Source organism: Homalodisca vitripennis, chromosome 5, assembly GCF_021130785.1.
Source record: "Homalodisca vitripennis isolate AUS2020 chromosome 5, UT_GWSS_2.1, whole genome shotgun sequence".
In the NCBI taxonomy this organism is placed as follows: domain Eukaryota; kingdom Metazoa; phylum Arthropoda; class Insecta; order Hemiptera; family Cicadellidae; genus Homalodisca; species Homalodisca vitripennis.
The window spans coordinates 28,082,975-28,102,845 of record NC_060211.1 but is presented as its reverse complement, the minus strand read 5'-3'; the positions used below and the strand labels follow the sequence as shown (position 1 = coordinate 28,102,845).

The following is a 19,871-nucleotide window of genomic DNA, read 5'->3' as shown; positions in this document are numbered from 1 at the left end:
GGAACACCTGGCTGGCCAATAGATCATTCCGAACACTGGGCACACACAATCGCCCCTTCACTAGATAAATCTTACTCTAACTTACAACAAAACAAATGTATTATAAATAACAAATAATTACACAAATCTGAATACAGAAACAATATAACTTATATGATTTTCTTCGTCCAATTAGGCTACAATGAAGAATCGATAAAAATTAATTACAAAGCAGTCACAAAAACAGAGAATACCCAGACAGCATGCTAAATAAACAAACCCTGCATAAATGCGATTAGAAAAAAATTAATTAGTGAGAGGTTAGGTTTAGGGAGGGAATAGTTTACATTTTTTAATACATTTGGAAATTGTTAGTGTTTGGCAGTCAAATCGATTACTTTTGTGTTGCTTGAGCATACTTTACTTTTGTAATTTTGTGAGTATTGTATTGACATTGTGCAATATTATTTATACAAGACATATTATGGAGGATGGACAGCCTAAAAATATAATTGAATTTCTTAAATTGGTCGGTCGCCTGAAAGTAAGTGCTAGTCTTATTGGTTAGGGATCACTAACTATAATATTCAAACATTTGTTTAACCCTCGGACTAGTACATAAATATTATATGTACTAGCAAGCCCATTTTGGCCGATATTTGGTTAGAGTACGATAAGCGGACCCGGTGATTTACATCAAAATTATCAAACGTTACTAATATAACCATGGATAGTGATTAATAATGTGAACAATTAACGTAAATCATCTGCATTAATATCTGTAAACACTTTCTGATAATGCAAGTAAAATTTGAATTTTACATAAGTGACTTTGTATAGTTGAAAATGGCAGTCAAATTGAGAAAACTAAACAAAATTGCTTTAAAAGATGATATTACATGTTTTTCCTGGCTTCAAGGTGTTGGACTGGTACTGAAAACTCCCATTATGTGAAATTTGTGGGAAAGAAACATTCAATTGTAAGAGGAGCAAATATGGTCTTGTTCTGGTGAAAAAAAGAAGGTAATGGTGGGCATAATGTAAGTAAATATGCACTGAATAGTAGTGTCATCAAAGTTTGGATTATGCAACATTGTGAGTTTCATGTACTTTTTTCTATAAATCAGACAAACTACAATTTTTTAATTCTTGAATTGCAATTCGGATTTACACAGCCCATCAATCTACGATATCTGACTGGCTGTCGCTTTGTATGAATTGATGAAAAAAAGCTTGGAAGTCCTAGAGTGGTAGTGGAAATGGATGAATGCAAAATAGGAAAACAAAAATATAACAGGCGGATTGGTAGAAGGAACATTAATAATCATACTAGAAGGACAAAAACGTGGTGGAATATAGAATTGAGGTTTGTGTTGGAAACAAATGAGATACAAAAACTCATTCCTTTTGTATTAAAACATGTAAAGTCTGAAACAACCATAGTCACATACCTAAATGGAAAGCGTATTTTGGATTGATTAAATGTGTTTTTGTCCATTTTAAATCAAAGCAAAAACATTTTGGACCCAGCAAGTGGTACCAATAATCAGACAATTGAAAGCTTGTGGAGGGCCATAAAACGCAGTTTGAAAAGTGGCATGCCAGCTCACAGATCATTTCTATAAATTATACAGAAGAGAGGTACGGTTTTCTGAAGAGGATTCAACCATTTATTGAAAGCAGTTGAGCATGTAAAGAGTTCCACAAGTTTCCTTTTTCTATTTATAATAATTGTTAAATATTATCATTTTTTTTATATTCCAAATGTTTATTATCATTTCTTAATTATTTATGTTTGATCATTCTGATTCATTTATTATTTATGATAATACCACTGTAAATATTAAAACCATATTTTATAGAAGAAAACTCGCATTTATCCAATAATTTTTTGGATAATTGTAAGTTTTCTTTTGTAAAATAATAGAAAATAGGTTTTTCCAATAAGAAGAGCTCCTCCTTCAGTTAAAACCATATTTAATTTCAAACATACTATTGTTATTGTGGACTATAGATACTTTGATATTGCTTGATAATATAGTAGTCAATATACGAATATTAGGTATCAATGATTATACTAATCGATAGGCTATAGAAAACTGGGTCTCTCTATTGTATTCTACCCAATATTTTTTCTAAACTGTTATCAAATATAATAGGCTTACTAAGCAAATGTAGATATCTGTGAAGATAATTTTTAACGTACTCAGCTCGTCCTCCTGAACAAAACTAACTTATATATGGTTTTAGTGCATGCAAATCACAAATAACTGTGTTTTTTAATAATATGAAAATGAAATCTTATTTTATGGTTATATTTCAGTACTTTAATTTTTGTTATCAATAATTTTCAGTGTTATTTGTGTCCGATAGCTTATCTGAGTGTTCTATGGTCAGTACAGCACCCAACAATAATTTTGTGCAGTATCCTTCACAGCCTTGTTGATAACCAATGCCGTCCATTAATGTACCACAACATGTTAACTCTTAATACCATCAATTAGTTTAGAAAGTTATTTACACGTTTGAGTGTGGATTATGTGAGTATTAAAAATATTAGGAAATTAATTAATTGCTTTTTAATTAGTCATCATCTTGTTTCAGGCTGAGAGTACGAGTTCGTTGTGTAATCATGTGTTATTTATAAATCAAGAAAAGATATTTTTATATGATTGGAAGTTACCAGGTGGGGTACTTTGGTATTATCCAGAGGCTACCATTTTTGAAAGAGTTTTTCTTACTGAGGACCTAAAAAAACTACATTATTAAAAGGTAACTGACATACTGTAAAAATTACATGTCTATGAAGATGGGTTCTTGTTTCTGGTCTGCCAAAAGAAACCGATGTCAGTGAAAAGGAAGCCACTCTTTCCCTATTTACTTTTTTTTAGGCTATGGGCTATAAATACATAAGTGAGTAATATAAAATAAAAAAGTTAACGAGTGCTCACGTGATCCGAGCTTGAACTTAGGTACAATTTTGAGGGATGTTTTTTTGTTTTCACTAGAATTGTGGGGTGCCTAAGGGATGCCAGACCGTCTAACGTGATCTGAAATTGGAAAATTTTGACGATCTGGAACGTGATCTGAAGTCTGGAAAGTACCGATCGAAAATGCCCCTGGCCATCTTTGTGGGCTTCAACCCCGCACTTCTGGTGAAAAAAAAAATTCTCAAGATAGTACGCAAATTCAAGCTCATATCACACAAGCACTCGTAAAGGTTATATTTAACTTTGGTAGTACTAGTAATAAATTTATGATAACAACAACATAAGATATAGATAGTAAAACAAGTAGTAGATAGGGACAGAGTGGTCTACTTACCAACATTGCTTCCAACCAATCGTCATAATGACATGTAATTTTCACAATAAGTCAAATAAAGTCTGTTCTTTCTCATAATGTAGTCTTTTAGGTCTCCAGTAATTAAAACTTTTCCCAAAATAGTCACCTACTGATAATACTGAAGAACCCCAGGTGGTTTGTATGTAGATTGTACATACGGATTTAGTAAGTTTTAATTACATTATTTTTGCTTTTATTTATTAAACTTGTTTTTTTTTACACTATTCGGTTTTGAAATTTCCCATGTAGCTTCGTTTCTACATAGGCAATACTGAATTTTATGATGGTGCATGACACTCCATGGGATTCTGAACGTTAACGAATATTTGTGCAATAGCTTTATGAGTAACCAAAAGGGCAACAAGAGAAAAGCAGAAGAAATAATTTTGTAAACAAGCTGTTTATGAGTTTTTAAACGTAACATTTTAACCTAATCATACAGTAAAATGAAACAGTAATAGAGTATAAATTCAGTGTTAAAAGTAGGTGACAAGATTTGATTTCAGCACACTTTTGCGTTGTAGTACCATCCTTACATGACCAGAACACTTATTATTTGAACACTGTTATGAACAAAAATGTGAATATATCATGTGGCAAGACTTTCAAGAGAGATCATTTGTGGATAAGAATAAGTTCTGTGATAGTGCATGTCCAAATATGAAATTTTTCAGAATATCATTGAAGCTTACTCAGTAGGCTGATTTAATTTATCTGTCGGAGAGTTGTAAAAATTTCCTTCATGTATGATGTCTGCCTTTCTGTCCACAGGACATCTTAAGAATGAAATGAGCTATAAACTTCAAATTTTGCATGAAACCACAGTAAGGGCTGTTACACGACACAATGTGGCGTACCACCTTGTTTATATACTTTTCAAAAAAACTTTATTTCAACAAAAAAAAAAATTTTAAAACATTTTATCATTCCCCATGTGCACTCGCACGTGCGGGGTTATTATAATTTAATTGTAATACACTGTATTTTAATTTGGCTATATAAGCAGTCTTTGTTGTACCACCATCTCCCTGTATTTGATAGGCAATATAATTTTATAACAGCAAACTGTACATATATAATAACTTACAAAGAAGGAAATAACAATAAATTAACAATATCACTAACATAAAAATACTATACTTTATATAGTTTATATATATATATATATACAGGGTGTACATAAAGTCCTGCACGGGTATAATAATTTTCTGAACGTTAACAGATAAATAAACAAGATTTGGTACATCAATACTACACCTAAAAATCTACTTTTTGAAGGAACTATCAGTTTTCTGTAATATCAGGGTACGTCCCGCAAGGAGTCAGAAGGAAATCTTAAATAGGAGCATAGGTCAATATGGACATCATTTTAAAGGGCTTATCTAGCAGAGTTATTAATGCCGCAAACCGCACTCAAAAAGATTGATCCAGTACAAAATGGCGGCTGTATTCAATCAGATTTTACTTGGTTACATTTTCCTTTTTCTTTTTTTCTTTTTTTTTTATTAGTAGCTAATTGTTACTGTTATCAGGTTTTTTTTCCCCCCCGTTATCAATATATTAGGACCAAATTTGTAACCCTTGAGGATAACTAATGTCATAATTCACTTCTGTAACAACTGACAAGCATAATGTAGTAGTTAGCTGCAGTATTTGTTTTGGTTGCAGTTTTGCTTTACTGGGGTTATGGCTACTAATAAAATGTAATCCAAGTAAAATCTTTGAACAGCCGCCATTTTGTACTGGGACCAATCTTTTTGAGTGCGGTTTGCGGCATTAAAACTCTGCTAGATAAGCCCTTTAAAATGATGTCCCATATTGACCTATGCTCCTATTTAAGATTTCCTTCTGACTCCTTGCGGGACGTACCCATGATATTACAGAAAACTGATAGTTCCTTCAAAAAGTAGATTTTTAGGTGTAGTATTGATGTACCAAATCTTGTTTATTTATCTGTTATCGTTCAGAAAATATTATACCCGTGCAGGGACTTTATGTACACCCTGTGTATATATATACAGGTGTGTATATTATGTCTGGAAACACTCAAATATATCCTTTACTAATTTAAATATAAATTTGAAACCTCTTACAATCGTGATAGAGATTGGGCATCTACTTTTTGGAACAATGTTTTGTTATGTCACACACCAACGGGGGACGTCCTGCCGAGGGTATCGTGAATATTCTTAATGGAAGCCTATACCTTGTGATACATAATTTTAAAGGTAATAGCTTACTGAATTGAATGCCACAAACCGCATCTCAAAGGGAATTATTCTATCAGAAAATAAAGCATTTTTTAGTATTTGAAAATTTACTGATGTTCAACAATGTAATTTTAACATGGTCTTGCCACAAAATGTGTTACACTAATTTTTTAGCATTTTTTAAATGTTCAATTAAAAATAAAATAAACAATTTATTTTTTAAGCTGGTTTCATTAGTACAAATTTTACCAGTTTTTATTACAATGAATAAAACTTATGAGTCACTTTCTCTGATTACTTATGAATCTGTACTTGGTGTTTTCCAGTCAGCAGGAAGGTTTAAAGAGACAAAGGTCACTAGCCTATGAGAAACATTATTGTGTTATTATTATCATCTGGTCTACAGGTTTACAGTTTGTTGAGCATGGAGCTTTCACTAGAACAGGTCTAAGCTTGGGAATTACAAATGGATAAAGGTCATATCATCCTGTCGAGTTAATCAGTGTCTCTGAAGCATTGCTGTCAACAAGTTATCTAATTACAGTAGTTCAAGTTTTTATTTGGCATTTTAAATGGAATTGTCTGAAAGAGAACGAAAATTACTCTGTTGATGATGCGAGGAATATGGCGATCGTCAAAGATCTTTTATACGGGAAGTTTGTAATTTGTTTAATGACACTTTCCCAGAAAGGAATCCCATAAGTGTTTCAAGACAATATCAAAAAACTATTGAGCGTTTTGAAATGACATGGAGAGTGTACGTAATCGGCCAAAGTGTCGGGTAGGATACAATCTGCAACAGATGAAGAACATGCACTAGAAGTTTTTTGCAAACATTTATTGAAGACCCACATACATCGCTCAGAAAAGCTGCACAGCAACATGATATGCACCCTATGTCTGTGAGTAAGATTTTGAAAATTAATAAATACAAACCATTTAAAGTTTCATTTAGTCCAACAGTTAAAGTGAGGATGATTACGACAGAAGAGTTGAGTTTTGTGAACTTGTGATGCGCAAATGTGATGACAAATAGAGATTTTCTGACCAACATACTATTTTCAGATGAGGCAACTTTTTTCCTAAATGGCAATGTTAACAGGCACAATTGCCGTTACTGGGCTAGTGAAAAACCCACATTGGATTACTGAGTCCCATTCACAGCAACCACAAAAACTGAACGTATGGTGTGGAATTTTAGGTAACAAAATTGTTGGACCCTTTTTCATCAATGGAAATTTAAATGCCGAACTTTACTACAATATGCTCTCCAAAATTGAAATAATCCCAGCTATTCAAATTGCATCAGGAGAATTAATACTTTGATAATGTATGGTTTCATCAGCAGGATGGTGCTCCACCCCATTATGGGAGACAGATAAGAGAGTATTTGGATTTTTTAAGGTTTCCTCATAAATGGATTGGCCGAAGAGGAGAAATCGAATGGCCTCCAAGATCTCCGGATTTGTCACCAATCGATTATTTCCTAATGGGGTCATTTAAAATCCAATGTTTATAGAAGAAAGCCTCATAATTTGGAAGACCTAAGAAACAGGATTATAGAGGAGATTGCTTTGATAACTGAAGAAATGTTAGGCAACTCTGTCGAATCATTTTACACAAGATTGGTCTCATTGTCAAACCGTAGAAGGAACACAGTTCGAACAATTGCTTTGACACCAAATGCAGGTAAAAACGTTTGTTGTGTAAGACTTTTCTAACAGCATACATTATTTTTTATTTGTAATAAGAAATCAATAACATAAGTATTTTCCATAATTGTACTGTAATAAAAACTGGCAAATTTGTGCTAATATAACCAGTCTTAAAAATGAAATTTTTCTTTTATTTAATTGAACATTTAAAAAAATGCTAAAAAATTAGTGTAACACATTTTGTGGCAAGAACCATGTTAAAATTACATTGTTGAACATCAGTAAATTTTCAATACTAAAAATGCTCTATTTTCCGATAGAATTAATTCCCTTGAGATGCGGTTTGTGGCATTCAATTCAGTAAGCTATTACCTTTAAAATTATGTATCACAAGGTATAGGCTTCCATTAAGAATATTCACGATACCCCTCGGCAGGACGTCCCCGTTGGTGTGACATAACAAAACATTGTTCCAAAAAGTAGATGCCCAATCTCTATCACGATTGTAAGAGGTTTCAAATTTATATTTAAATTATTAAAGGATATATTTGGGTGTTTCCAGACATAATATACACCCTGTATATATATATATATATTTGTTTAGTATTTACGATTTGAACCCTTTGATGATGTAGTTTCAGCACAAGGTTTTTTTTCATTGTTTCTTGTTAATTTGCTTTGAATGTAGTAAAGATAAAAAACACAAAACGGTAGTTTTGGGTCTGGTACACTCATACTAGAATACACTGATCCTGTAAATTTCCACCCAAGCCAACCACCGTTAATATAAGGTTGGCCTTTTCGCCAGGGTTACCATAGAAAACATGTACACCAAGACCAACTTTCGCATCCGAACTTAGCGCTTTAGGACCATCCAGCGCCGTCCCAAAATGATCATGATCACGGCTACTAACATCCCAATGCTGCAATTGCAACTACTAAACGCTGGAAGAGTTGAGATTTTGAAAATGAAATGAAATGAAATATGCCTTTATTCAAGAGGCGGAGTTAGGGCTATTTAGCCCTCCCTACCACTCAACCTCAAACATAATATACAGATATATATATATACATATTTACATTTAATTGACCTTAAAACAATAACAAATTCCATTTTAAATTTAAATTTAACCAAAATATATACTACTATGTAATAATTAAAATTATAAAGGCTTTAGAGCAGAACCTACAAATCTAATATGCCTTTGTAGAAGTCTCCAATTTAAGAGTAGGTGTGCTTAAAAACATTCCTGGAACATAGAAACTTTTTCCAAAAAGCTCCCTTGGTTTTCGATCTTGTCTATATAGAACTGATATAATTACAATTAAAACAGGTTTAAGACAGTAATGCCGAAGCCATTGAAATATTAAACAGAATAAAATATTATTTTACACCAAATCGTTTAAAAATGTTCTTTAAATATCAATTAGACATTACATCTCAGTTATGTATGCGCATCATTTGAATGATTTAAAATTTATACAAAACTAGGGTTGAAAGGTGGAAACTCCTCCCCTCCCTCTGACTACATACTTCAAGATATCTTAAGAAAAACCAATTTAGAGGTCTTTCTTACTTACAATTGGAGAATATTTTAAAGTAATTAAGAGAAACATATAATAGATGTCGGTTACTGCATGCTTACAAACTGAAGCAAAATGTACATTCCCTACACAGTCTCATATGACTTTTACTGTAACTTTTGCTATGAGATAACCTCCCAGTCATAGTCACGAATATAAAATGATTAAAAATAAAACCAATGTAAATTGTCAAATGTGAAATAATTATAAAAGTATTGAAGAATTGCATTAAAGTATTTGTCTGTTAAGAAAATAGTGTGAATTAAAACAGTGATTACATTCCGGCTAGGACTTGCTTTAATTAGCAAATAGAAAAAGATAATAAATAAGAAAGGGAGTGCAAAGATCCGGAGAGACTTTAATAAGCGGTCTAACACTCTTTGTTCGATTGTTATTATTCTATATATTACCTGATGGTTATTATTCGATATACTACATTGTTATTATTCGATATATTACCCAAATTTGGTGTATATTAATCGTACAAAACAAGAATTATAATACATTAACAACAAGAATAATACATTACAATTTTTAATGACATAAATTTAGCAATAACATTACAAAATATAATCCAAGTATGGCCTAGACCTACACATCATAAATGTGTTACAATATTTGTACAGGGAGCGGCAAAATGATCTGACGGTTTTATAATGTAAACAACTCAAACGTTTAAAGTGGTACAAAGTGTTTTATTGCAGATTTCAGATTGGTATTTATGAACATTTATAAAAATAACCAAAAAAAGGGCGAGTTGATCCGTTTAAGAATTGAATATATCGTCTTTCAAATGATGTCCGTCTTTGGCGATGTATTCTTCCAATCTTGCACTGAAATTGTCAAACACTTTCCCTAACATTTCAGGAGAGAGGTTGGCTATTTCTTGGCGTATGGTTTCCTTCAGTTCATCCAATGTGCGGGGTTTGTTTGTGTATACTCTAGATTTCATCAGTCCCCACAAGAAGAAGTCACAGATGATGAGATCCGGGGAGCGAGGTGGCCACGCAATGTCCCCGAAACGCGAGATGACTCGGCCACGAAACTTGCTTCTTAAGAAGTTTATTACCACATTGGCTGTGTGGGCAGTTGCCCCATCCTGCTGGAACCAAATTCTGTGGCGGTTGAAGCGATTTATGCGTATTTTGGGTATCAGGAAGTTTTTCAACATAGTCAGGTATCGTTGTGAATTGACGGTTACAGTTAGACCGTTCTCTTCAAAAAAGTATGGGCCTATAACACAATTTTTCGTTACGCCACACACACACACACACACACAGTGACCTTGGGACTGTGAAGAGGTCGCTCATGCAGTTCTTCTGGATTGTTTTCTGACCAATATTGGAAATTCTGTTTGTTAAACATAACCAGTCAAATGAAATTGAGCTTCGTCACTCATAATGAGAATTTTTTCATCTGTAGGCAAATCAATCATTTGCTCTGAAAATTCAATACGTTTTGCATAATCACTGGGCTTCAACTGTTGCACGATAGCCATTTTGTACGGATGAAAGTGCAGGTCGTACCTTAATATTCTTCTTACCGAGCGGTCAGACATCTGCAGAGCTGCAGCTTGTTTCCGTGCAGGCTGCCGAGGACTGTTTTCCACAGCTCCTCTCACTCTCTCGACGTTCTCTGGCGTCCGAGCTGACCTTGGACGGCCTGTTGATTTTCGTTTTAAAGCTGAACCGGTAGCTCTAAAGTTACCCACCCGCAGCAAAATGGTGTTTCGAGTTGGCACTTTCCCTCTTGGAGCCACATTAAAAACGTCTGCGGAACTGCCGCTGAACAGCAACAACACTATCGCCACTTTTAAAAAATGCTTCCAAAACGAACGCACGGTGCTCAGAGGTCCACCGCTCCATGGCTACTAAAAATGTCCGCACGTAGGCTCTGCCACGCCCCTATCCCCACCACCCCCCCACCACTCACTCGCTTGACAGCACGGAAGCGAAAACCGTCAGATCATTTTGCCGCTCCCTGTATATTGCGCAGATAGCAGTAAGCAACCACTTTTATGAAGGCCAAAACCACATGTTTATCCAGAAATTCACACATAATTTCCTCATTATCATCGCCATTTTCAAATCCTCAACAAATTAGTTACTTCTTGTTGTTTATTGTTTACATGATAAATAACTGTAACCAATAATTAGGAATCATATGTTTTTGTAAATAAATTGTAATGTCGAATTATTCATTCGGATAAAAATATTCGATAAAACAATCCAATAAAGAGTGTAGACCGCATATTAAAGTCTACCCCAAAGATCCTTTTATGTTTAACTGCTGTGTTCTAGACTTGTCAGTTCATGTACGAAGTTTTCAGTCACAGTGTATAAATTCAACCATATATTTCTATGAGAACTTGCAAGAATATAAAATTTTGTGTCTTTATTTCCATACCTAAAAATTTAGGAATGATCCTTGTAAATGCGCAATGCTAATTAATTATTATTAGTCTGATAAATTTTACTTGTTTACAATCCCAACGGTAGTGTAGAAGTGATTAATTTTTTTTACATGTTGTTGCAGCACATTAAAAGGACTGGCTGGGTGTTGTGTGGAGTCGAGCAGCCTGAAAGTGTAGCTGGCCATATGTATCGAATGGCAATGATGACATTTTTAGTTCAAGAACACGATAATCTAAATAAATCTAGGTATGCCTTTGAACTTTCTTAGACAAGATGACATTACCTCAGTGGATGAATAGATGAAGTCCCATATATGATGTATTAGTTTATCATGTTGCTCAGTAACAAAACTGCGGTAAAATTGCACCATATGAGTTAGTTCGCCCCATACTACTTTAATACGCAACAGTTTCGCATCCAGCATATAAAAATTACCTATAGAAAACTGTCCAATACAAGATAATTCAATCATAAAAGTTATGGACTCTGTGGTGTAGTGGTAGCACACTCACCTGGCAAGTGTATTATTCTTTATTTCTTACTATAATTACTTCCCAAAGTTTTTATAAAGGTTAGTTATAAAATTCAAAGATCGTAAACTGTAAGTTCTCAATAGACCAAAGTACAAGATCTAAACTGTGTTGTCAATTCAAATATTTTTTTTTAATTATCGGTTTCAAAACAACTAGAACAATTGCTAATTTGTTCCTTAAAAAGCATTCTTTTGTATTATATTCGCTATCTGAAACAAAAACATTCAATAACATTAATTTACATGAAATGCAAAGTATCTTGTATTTACAGTAATATTTCAAATTTTTTATTCATATTCAAGTTTACAATAAATACAGAAAACTTAGGTGAACACTCTAAACCCATCATCAGTTTTCTGACAATCATTGATGATAAATCATTTTCTAACATCAGATAACTGACTTTCCTTAATTTACCTATGGTGGGAAGTCTTGATTCGATGTGAAAGTTGAATTTAGCTCCAGTTCACTTTCCTTTTGGTGCGGCGTGTGGAATTTGGCGCTGCCACATACTTAACGCTTAGAATCTGTAGGTTCACTAAGAGGAAAGTGAATTGGCGCAAAATCCGATATTCACATTGACTATTGCTATTTCAAGAATTAACCCTCAGTTTGTTGATTGGAATTGTTACATCAAGAAAATCTTTTTTGGTGATTTATAAAATGGTGTAACATAATAAAAATTCAAATTGTCAAAGATGAGAATATTTATATTTGTATGCATTCAATGTTGGTTATAAAATTATGCTAATTAATTGTGAAATTCTATTTATTGTCTATTACATAAACTGTTTCATTTATAAGATCAAAACTTAAAACCAAAATGTCGTGTGACAGGCTTTACTAAAGTTGCATGCAAAATATCAAATCCATATAACTTTTCATTCTCTAGATGTCCTGTGAACAGGTAGACAATCATACAGAAAAGTAATGTTTACATCTCCTCGGCAGACAAAAGAGAAATTGTGTTAGTCTACTGAGTAATATGACATATATGACATGCAACCTAATTCCTTAGTTGGAATTATAATGCATCATACTATTATGCACCATTATAGAACTTATTCCTATCTATGTAGAAATGGACGTCCATGCACAATTCAAAGGGCATAGATGAAATCTTTCTCCGACTTTAACATTAACTCCGCTCTATTATATTTTCTTTTTACTCTATGCTTAAAAGTGTCACTTGTTAAAATCGTTCAGCTATTTTCTTGTTTCCATCATGAAAACCCATAAGACCAATGTAAATATATGCGCTAACATTCACGTAAATCCCGTAGCATTTACATGCACCATTATCAACATGTTCCTCATATAAACAAATCTTCATGCCGAATTTCAAGTTTATAGGTGTGTCGTTGATATCGTTCGGACAGATACAAATGACATTTTTCCAGTCCCACGATGATAGGCTTCGCTAAAGCTCAGCCAAAAAGTTAGGCATTAATAATATAATATATGAATGATATACATTATTACATTCTTTATACTATTACGCAAAGTGCAACTAAATGTCCAATTACTTTATGATACCAGGGCTCTGTTCACTTATATTCTAGGAACCATACCAATTATAAATGATTTAGTATTTACAGCGGGTTATCAATATTTTACAAAATCACTATACTATAGTATATATTATTTCAAAGTAATGCTGTAGTTTTAAATCACAGTCAAATCCTAATTGAAATTGAATGTTTACTTCAAAATTTTCCCATATTATAAGTTCACAGATATTGTACCAAGGTACATCTTTAAATTGCATATAATTATCATGATTGGGCTTAGTCAGATAGAAACCTTAGTTTTTGATTATCAGAAATCAGAGATTTTTTATTGATAATCTTAAAGATTATAAGTAGCGTCAATGAAAATAAGATTTACATAGTTATTAGTTAAGTCTTATTATAAAAAGTATTAGTGGTCTTGATTGAGTTGCCTCCAAGAGTAGAATTCCTCTACTGTATAGATTGTTTGCAGTAGCCAGTTCTCCATTAACGTCTTCATTTTCATGAGATTATCTTGATTATTCTTGATTTCTTCTGGCAGAGCATTAAAGAGTTTCTTCCCAGCGTAGGTAGGTTTTTTCTCAAATAAGGCTGTTCTGTGAAGAGGTAGTGGGTAGTCTTGACCATGTCTTGTATTATGCTCATGGAGATCACCATTTCGAGGAAGGTCTCTTTTTGGCAATACATTATTGTTTCTATTATGTAAAGGGATGTTATTGTTAGTATGTTCAATTCTTTAAACGTAGCTCTACAATTTTCTCTAGGTCCTAGGCTGCTCATTAAACGTATTGATTTTTTTTTTATTTTGAGGACTTTTGAAAGGTTGAATTTTGTTGTGCTTCCCCATGCTGCTATTCCATACCTAAGATGACTTTCAGATAGCGCATAGTACACTATTTTAGTGGATTCAAGGCTGCTAGTTGCATGGGTTCGTCATAAGGCATATAGAGATGAATTTAGCTTTAGGCATGGTGATGTGTCGGTGTGATTTGTCCAAGTTAAATTATTATTTATTGTTATTCCTAAATAATTCGTGTCTTCTGCTTCTTGGAGGTCAGGGAGTTCGGACACATAGTTTTTATTTGTTCCTATAGTGATTTACAGTATTAGCCAAAATAAACAGTACTGAACTCTGGCTAGTTTGTTTCTACAGTTCAAAGGTTGTCCAGTTTGTATCCTGTAGGGAAACCCACCGATGTTTTTGAACATCCTTCGAATGACGTATTGCTAATATTCAGTTTGGGAGAAGTTCGCATTAGGCTTCTTTTCGGTGGCTGTAACACTTGTTGCAACACTCTTCCGTGGATTTCATTTGTACAGACAGGAGTTGGGCAACCTGAAAAGCCCTTTCGCTGTGTCAACACACTACCTGTTCTTCAAAACTTTTCAACAACACTAAGAATCACAGCATTACTAGGCGGGTTTTTGTTGAAATGTTCCTGAAAACGTAATGCAGTGTATGACAAGCTTGGCCCACCCACACATCTAATTCCGTTTGAGCGAAAATAATGCTCTACGATAAAAACTTTCTCTACCGTTGTTAGCACCTTGTTAGCTAAAACTAACCTCAGATAAGAAAGAAGTAATGAACACGAAGCCGTGGCAACAATCGACAATTGAATCAGCAAATGGAGAAGGCAACTACAACTGATTCAGTTTCAGTACTGTTTATTATGGCTAATACTGTACTTAGTCTTGGAGCTGTTTAATACTAGATCATTGTATCTGCAATATTGTTGAGCCATATTAAATGAGATGTAGGAGTTACTTTGCTTATCCTTACTTAGCTTTGGATTCTTTTCCAGAATTGAATTTCAAAGTATTGATTTATCTGTAAGTTCATTAATTTATTGAAATTTTTAAAAGTAATTATGTTTTTATTTCTTTGCTTGTTCAAAACACTGAATTAGTTGCAATATTTGATACTCACTGTTAGTATTACTTTATTTGTTTCGTACATACAATAAGCATGGTTCTTGATTTTTAAATATATTTTTTTAATTTGTTGTAAACCATTTCACTAACAGTTTATTGTGAATCAGTGAGAACCTTCAATTCCCACGAAATAATGTGATTTTAAAACTGTCTCTATTTTGAAACTAAAAATGGCCTAATATTTTTATTTTGTATGGTTACACTCAAGAACACTCAATATGTGTACTGGTACCAATATTAAAATAATTCAATCAGTTCAATTGGTTATGGAACACCCAATTATTCACTAATAAATAGTTATTGTTAATCTCAATGTTTTAGATGTATGGAATTAGCCTTGGTTCATGACTTGGCAGAATGCATAGTCGGAGATATAACGCCTCACTGTGGTGTACCTCCGGAGGAAAAACATAAAAGGGAAAAAGCAGCAATGTTGGAGTTGGCAAAGCTGGTTGGATCTTCGGGCAGTTACTTGCTACAGCTGTATCAGGTATGTCCCCTTGGTGTAAACTAGTAGCTGGAATTATGGAATAATTGAACTACAAAGGTTACTTCTAGTGGTTCTTCTGGTGGGAGTGCTGATGGCCGAGCGGTCTAAGTCGTTGGACTTTGGGTCTGAGTTAGAGATAGCGCAGGTTCAAATCCTGTCTGTGACCGTTGCACTTTTTATTAGTACCATCAACCTCATACTGTATCGACTCTCCCCCTTATTCTGTTTGATAAGATCCTCGCAGTTAGTGGCCCATGAGGACGGACAGAATAAGACTTAAAAGGGGATCAGCCTCTCCTTAAAAAAATATATATATATATATATATAAGTGCTGTAATCATACATACTTTGTACATAAACTTGCATGTATTTTAAATAAACTTTAGAATATAAAAATAAAAATGCCTTTATTTTTTATGTGTTTCTCAGTTACGACACCAGTTTATGGAACAACTTGTGTTATTTATTATTCACCTAATGATAGTATTTTAAATAAAACAATTCTTAATTTAAAGAAGAAAAACTTTTAATTAACACATTTTTAAGTAATAACTTATTTTTTAATATGTTCTTAAAGGTAATAATTTTTTTTTCATTAAGAATTTTGATGGATCAGTTATATAACTAAGGGGCGAACAGGTTAAAACAGCAAATGTTGAGTTTAGGTCCATTTTACCTTCCACTTAGTAGAGCGACTGAGATGGTACTGACACAGACTTGACTTCTGGAATCAGAAGTTCACGCCCGTCTGAGAGAACACCTCTTCAGGTACATTAGCCTACATTGAGTTTCTGATGGATAAACCAAGTGGAACTCTTCTATAGCCTACTTATCTCTCATGTCGAAAACAACTCAAATCTAGTAGTATTGCCAAGGTACTCTATTGTTTCTGACTAGCTATCTCTTCAGACGGACATGAACTGCAGATTCCAGGAATCGAGTCTGTAGCAGTCTCAGATCTCAGACACTGTATTAAGTGAAAGATGAAATAATGAAACTAAACTCTAAATTCACATTGAATCGACCCTTCCCACCATTGCTGTGTTATGTGTTCTCCCTCCTGAATTACAAGTTTGACTGTAGGGAAGTGATGCTAATAATCCTGGCATGTGCTGCGTTTGGAAAACTCTTCCTGGTGATGGAATCTCTCACTGAAATACTGTTCCTCATTTTGTTATAGTACCTTCTGGATCGGATACCACATATCAGTATCCTACACACAGTTTCCATTGGAAGTAATCAAACCGTATCTTGTATAGCTTCTAAATCTACTCCATATGTTTCTTTAATTCTAAAATGCTCTTCTAGTTTTAGTCTTTTAGAAGGATAAAAGTTATAAAACACTGATACTACCAGTTACAGTTCGAGGACTTTAGCTGCTCGCGTGACCTTGAGTGTGTGGTGATAGGCAGGAGGGGTGGCGGGGTAGCGTTATGCGCTGCGTCCCGAAAACATTTCCTGTGACTCATGGGTAAAACCCTCCTTTCAGGAATCGTATTGGCCCAAATAACTCATCACACTCGCTAAAATCAGTCTGTTTTATATGACAGTACTGATTGTGGTGGAATTAAATAATAAGAGAATACCAAATAATAGCAATAATAGGACTTATCCTTGTTTTTCAGTTGTTATAGTGTTGTTTAACGTGTTTTTGAAAATAACGTATTTGTCAGTACTAATCTGCAAATCAAAATCGTGAGTTTAAAGTCGTTAAAGAGATTGTAGCGCCTTCATCTCAGTGGCTAGCACGTAAACGCAACTCGCCACACAGATAGCGCTTATTTGTTGCAAGGGTAGTATTTGGGTCCTACGTTAAATCTGGGGAGAAAACTTCTCCTGCTAAAGAGCACGCTGGATAGATTGAATGACGATAAAAAAAAAGTGATTACCTAACTAGAAAAATATTAAAACGCATGTTAATACTTGATTTGAAATATACGTAACATTTCACAGAGTCACTTTATCACATATAAACAGTTTCCACCCTCAAGACCTAGTACCTATATAACTCTTTACCAAGGATTTGCACAAGATTGTGGGGCATGAGATGTGCCCTTACCTATAAGTCCGTTCTTAACTGACCAGGTGAATTCATTGATTAATTCAGAGTCGTATAACAAGTGCAGTTGATATTCATCCTCATACAGGTGACCTTTAAACAAAACAAACCCAATCTCACTGCATAAGAGATTTTGAAAACTCATTGTCTATCTTTGAACGAGAATTTGCTCAATCCAGTAAGATCTTAAAATCACTTGATTGGATTAACACAAAATCAATATAAATGCATCTTAGACAATATTATATCATGGTTGAGGGGATCAAATGCATGTAACTAGTTCAACTACAATTCACTTTATATTTTACATCCATCATATCACTGAAGAGATTTACTACTTAGTACCTTGCAAGTGGTTTTATTCTATACCCAGGCTTTTCATCTGCAATGTGAAATGGTTATTCAGTAGGAGTAAAAGTCCGTGAAAAATATAAAAAAGTATGTTAATACATGATTTCAAATATATTAGCTCATGTTACTCTATGTGATGACATTAATTCTTGCATCAGGACTCCTAGTCCTGTACAGTGCCAGCATTAAGCTTTTTGGTTCATCCCAAAAGTCTCAACATTTCTCTGTATGTAGACCATTGCTTCCTTAAACTTCTGGCACCTTTGAGTTTAGGATTTTACAAAGTACGGTTATTCTGATCCTGTGTATTAACACACAAATGTATGTAGTGTATATTTATTTGCAGGATAAAGCAACTTTCCTGAGCATAATACACAGTATCGAAAATATTATAACCATAAGACCCATTTTAGTTTGACTAATTATATGAAATTTTTAGTTTAATTAAATACGCACTGGTGGAAAATAAGGCATTGTATGATTATATTGTAAATATGACAAATCTGATATTAATTTTGTGTTTTTTTTTTTTAATAGGAATATGAAGAGCAAGTGTCCAGCGAAGCACAATTCGTCAAAGATCTTGACAGGTTTGACATGGTAATGCAAGCTTTTGAGTACGAGAAGTCGTCAAAAAACTCTCTGAACCTACAAGAGTTCTTTGACAGTACAGAGGGAAAGTTTAAACATCCAAAAATTACATCACTTGTTACAGAGCTGAATAAAGAAAGGAGTGAATTTCACTCTAATAAGTAAAAAGGCCTCTTATGTAACCTATATCTTCTACATTCAAACCTAGTTCATATTTTTAAATAGACGATTATTACGGGTTATCTAAAATATTTTACATGTATTTTCGTAATCCTGTCATTATTGGTACAAGGTAGGAGTACGCCATACACTTGTCACGTAACAGGCTTTGCTGAGGTTGCTTACTAAATTTCAAGTCATTAGCTTGTGTCATTCTCGGGATGTCTTGCAGACAGATAGACAGACTTAGATCGTACAGAAAAGAAAATTTGACTTCCCCTCGACAGACAAAAGCAAAATTGTGTCTGCCTATTGAGTGATAGGCTTTATGATACTCAGCAAAATTAATATGGTTGGATTATAGAACTCCTACTTTAGTATGTTCCACGTTCACCGTCTAATGAGATACTCATGTTACTACCTTTACTTAAAATTAACAGTATATTTGAGTTTGATTTTAATGCAAATAAGTACTTTTGTAGTTTTTTATGAACTACTTTAATACTTCAAATTTATTACTTTTACAAAACTGCAAAAAAAATTTTTTAACGCATACATAATGTACAGGTAACTTATAAACTGTCATTATTAATTTACATAAATAAATACATTTTTAGTCTTTGGTCTTTCTTGCGATGTCTTGCCACATGATACATTTGAATTTTCGTTCATTGAGTTATGTTTCATAGCAGTTTTTAAATAATCAAAGTTCCGGTTATATACAGAAGGTACTATAATGGAAGAGTGCGCTGAAGTCAAATTCTGTCATAGAATTGAAAATTGACTTTCCACTCTACTTTTTCTTTGTGCTGTATGAATAAACTACACATTGTGTTAATACATCACATGTTAAAATCTCATATGATTGTACGCTGCTTGTTTACCAATATAGTTATTCTGCTCTTTTCTTTATGCCATCATGGTTACCCATAAGACCAATATTAGAATATCAGCTAATGGTCAGTCAAATTCCATAAATCACCATCAAACTTAGTATTGCTTGCATAGAAATGAAGCTTGTTCTGAGGTCTCTAGCCAAATACTGCCCAAGTCAA

At 33.6% G+C, this 19,871-nt stretch overlaps 1 protein-coding gene across 1 annotated transcript; it reads left to right on the top strand.

Annotated features, from left to right (window-relative positions):
• The first annotated feature begins 70 nt into the window (after nt 1-70).
• On the top strand, nt 71-18,825 carry LOC124361896 (5'-deoxynucleotidase HDDC2). Its single transcript, XM_046815952.1, has 4 exons — nt 71-523; nt 11,309-11,433; nt 15,488-15,656; nt 18,604-18,825. The coding sequence occupies exons 1-4, from the start codon at nt 464-466 to the stop codon at nt 18,820-18,822; spliced, it is 573 nt and encodes a 190-aa protein (XP_046671908.1). The 5' UTR covers nt 71-463; the 3' UTR covers nt 18,823-18,825.
• Nucleotides 18,826-19,871: the final 1,046 nt, after the last annotated feature.

Excerpts from the sequence above, each read along its gene's own strand:
- LOC124361896 (XM_046815952.1), top strand. The coding sequence starts at position 464 with ATGGAGGATGGACAGCCTAAAAATATAATTGAATTTCTTAAATTGGTC. Across the intron at positions 524-11,308 it reads AATTGGTCGGTCGCCTGAAA|CACATTAAAAGGACTGGCTG; the intron begins GTAAGTGCTAGT and ends ATGTTGTTGCAG. Across the intron at positions 15,657-18,603 it reads ACTTGCTACAGCTGTATCAG|GAATATGAAGAGCAAGTGTC; the intron begins GTATGTCCCCTT and ends TTTTTTTAATAG.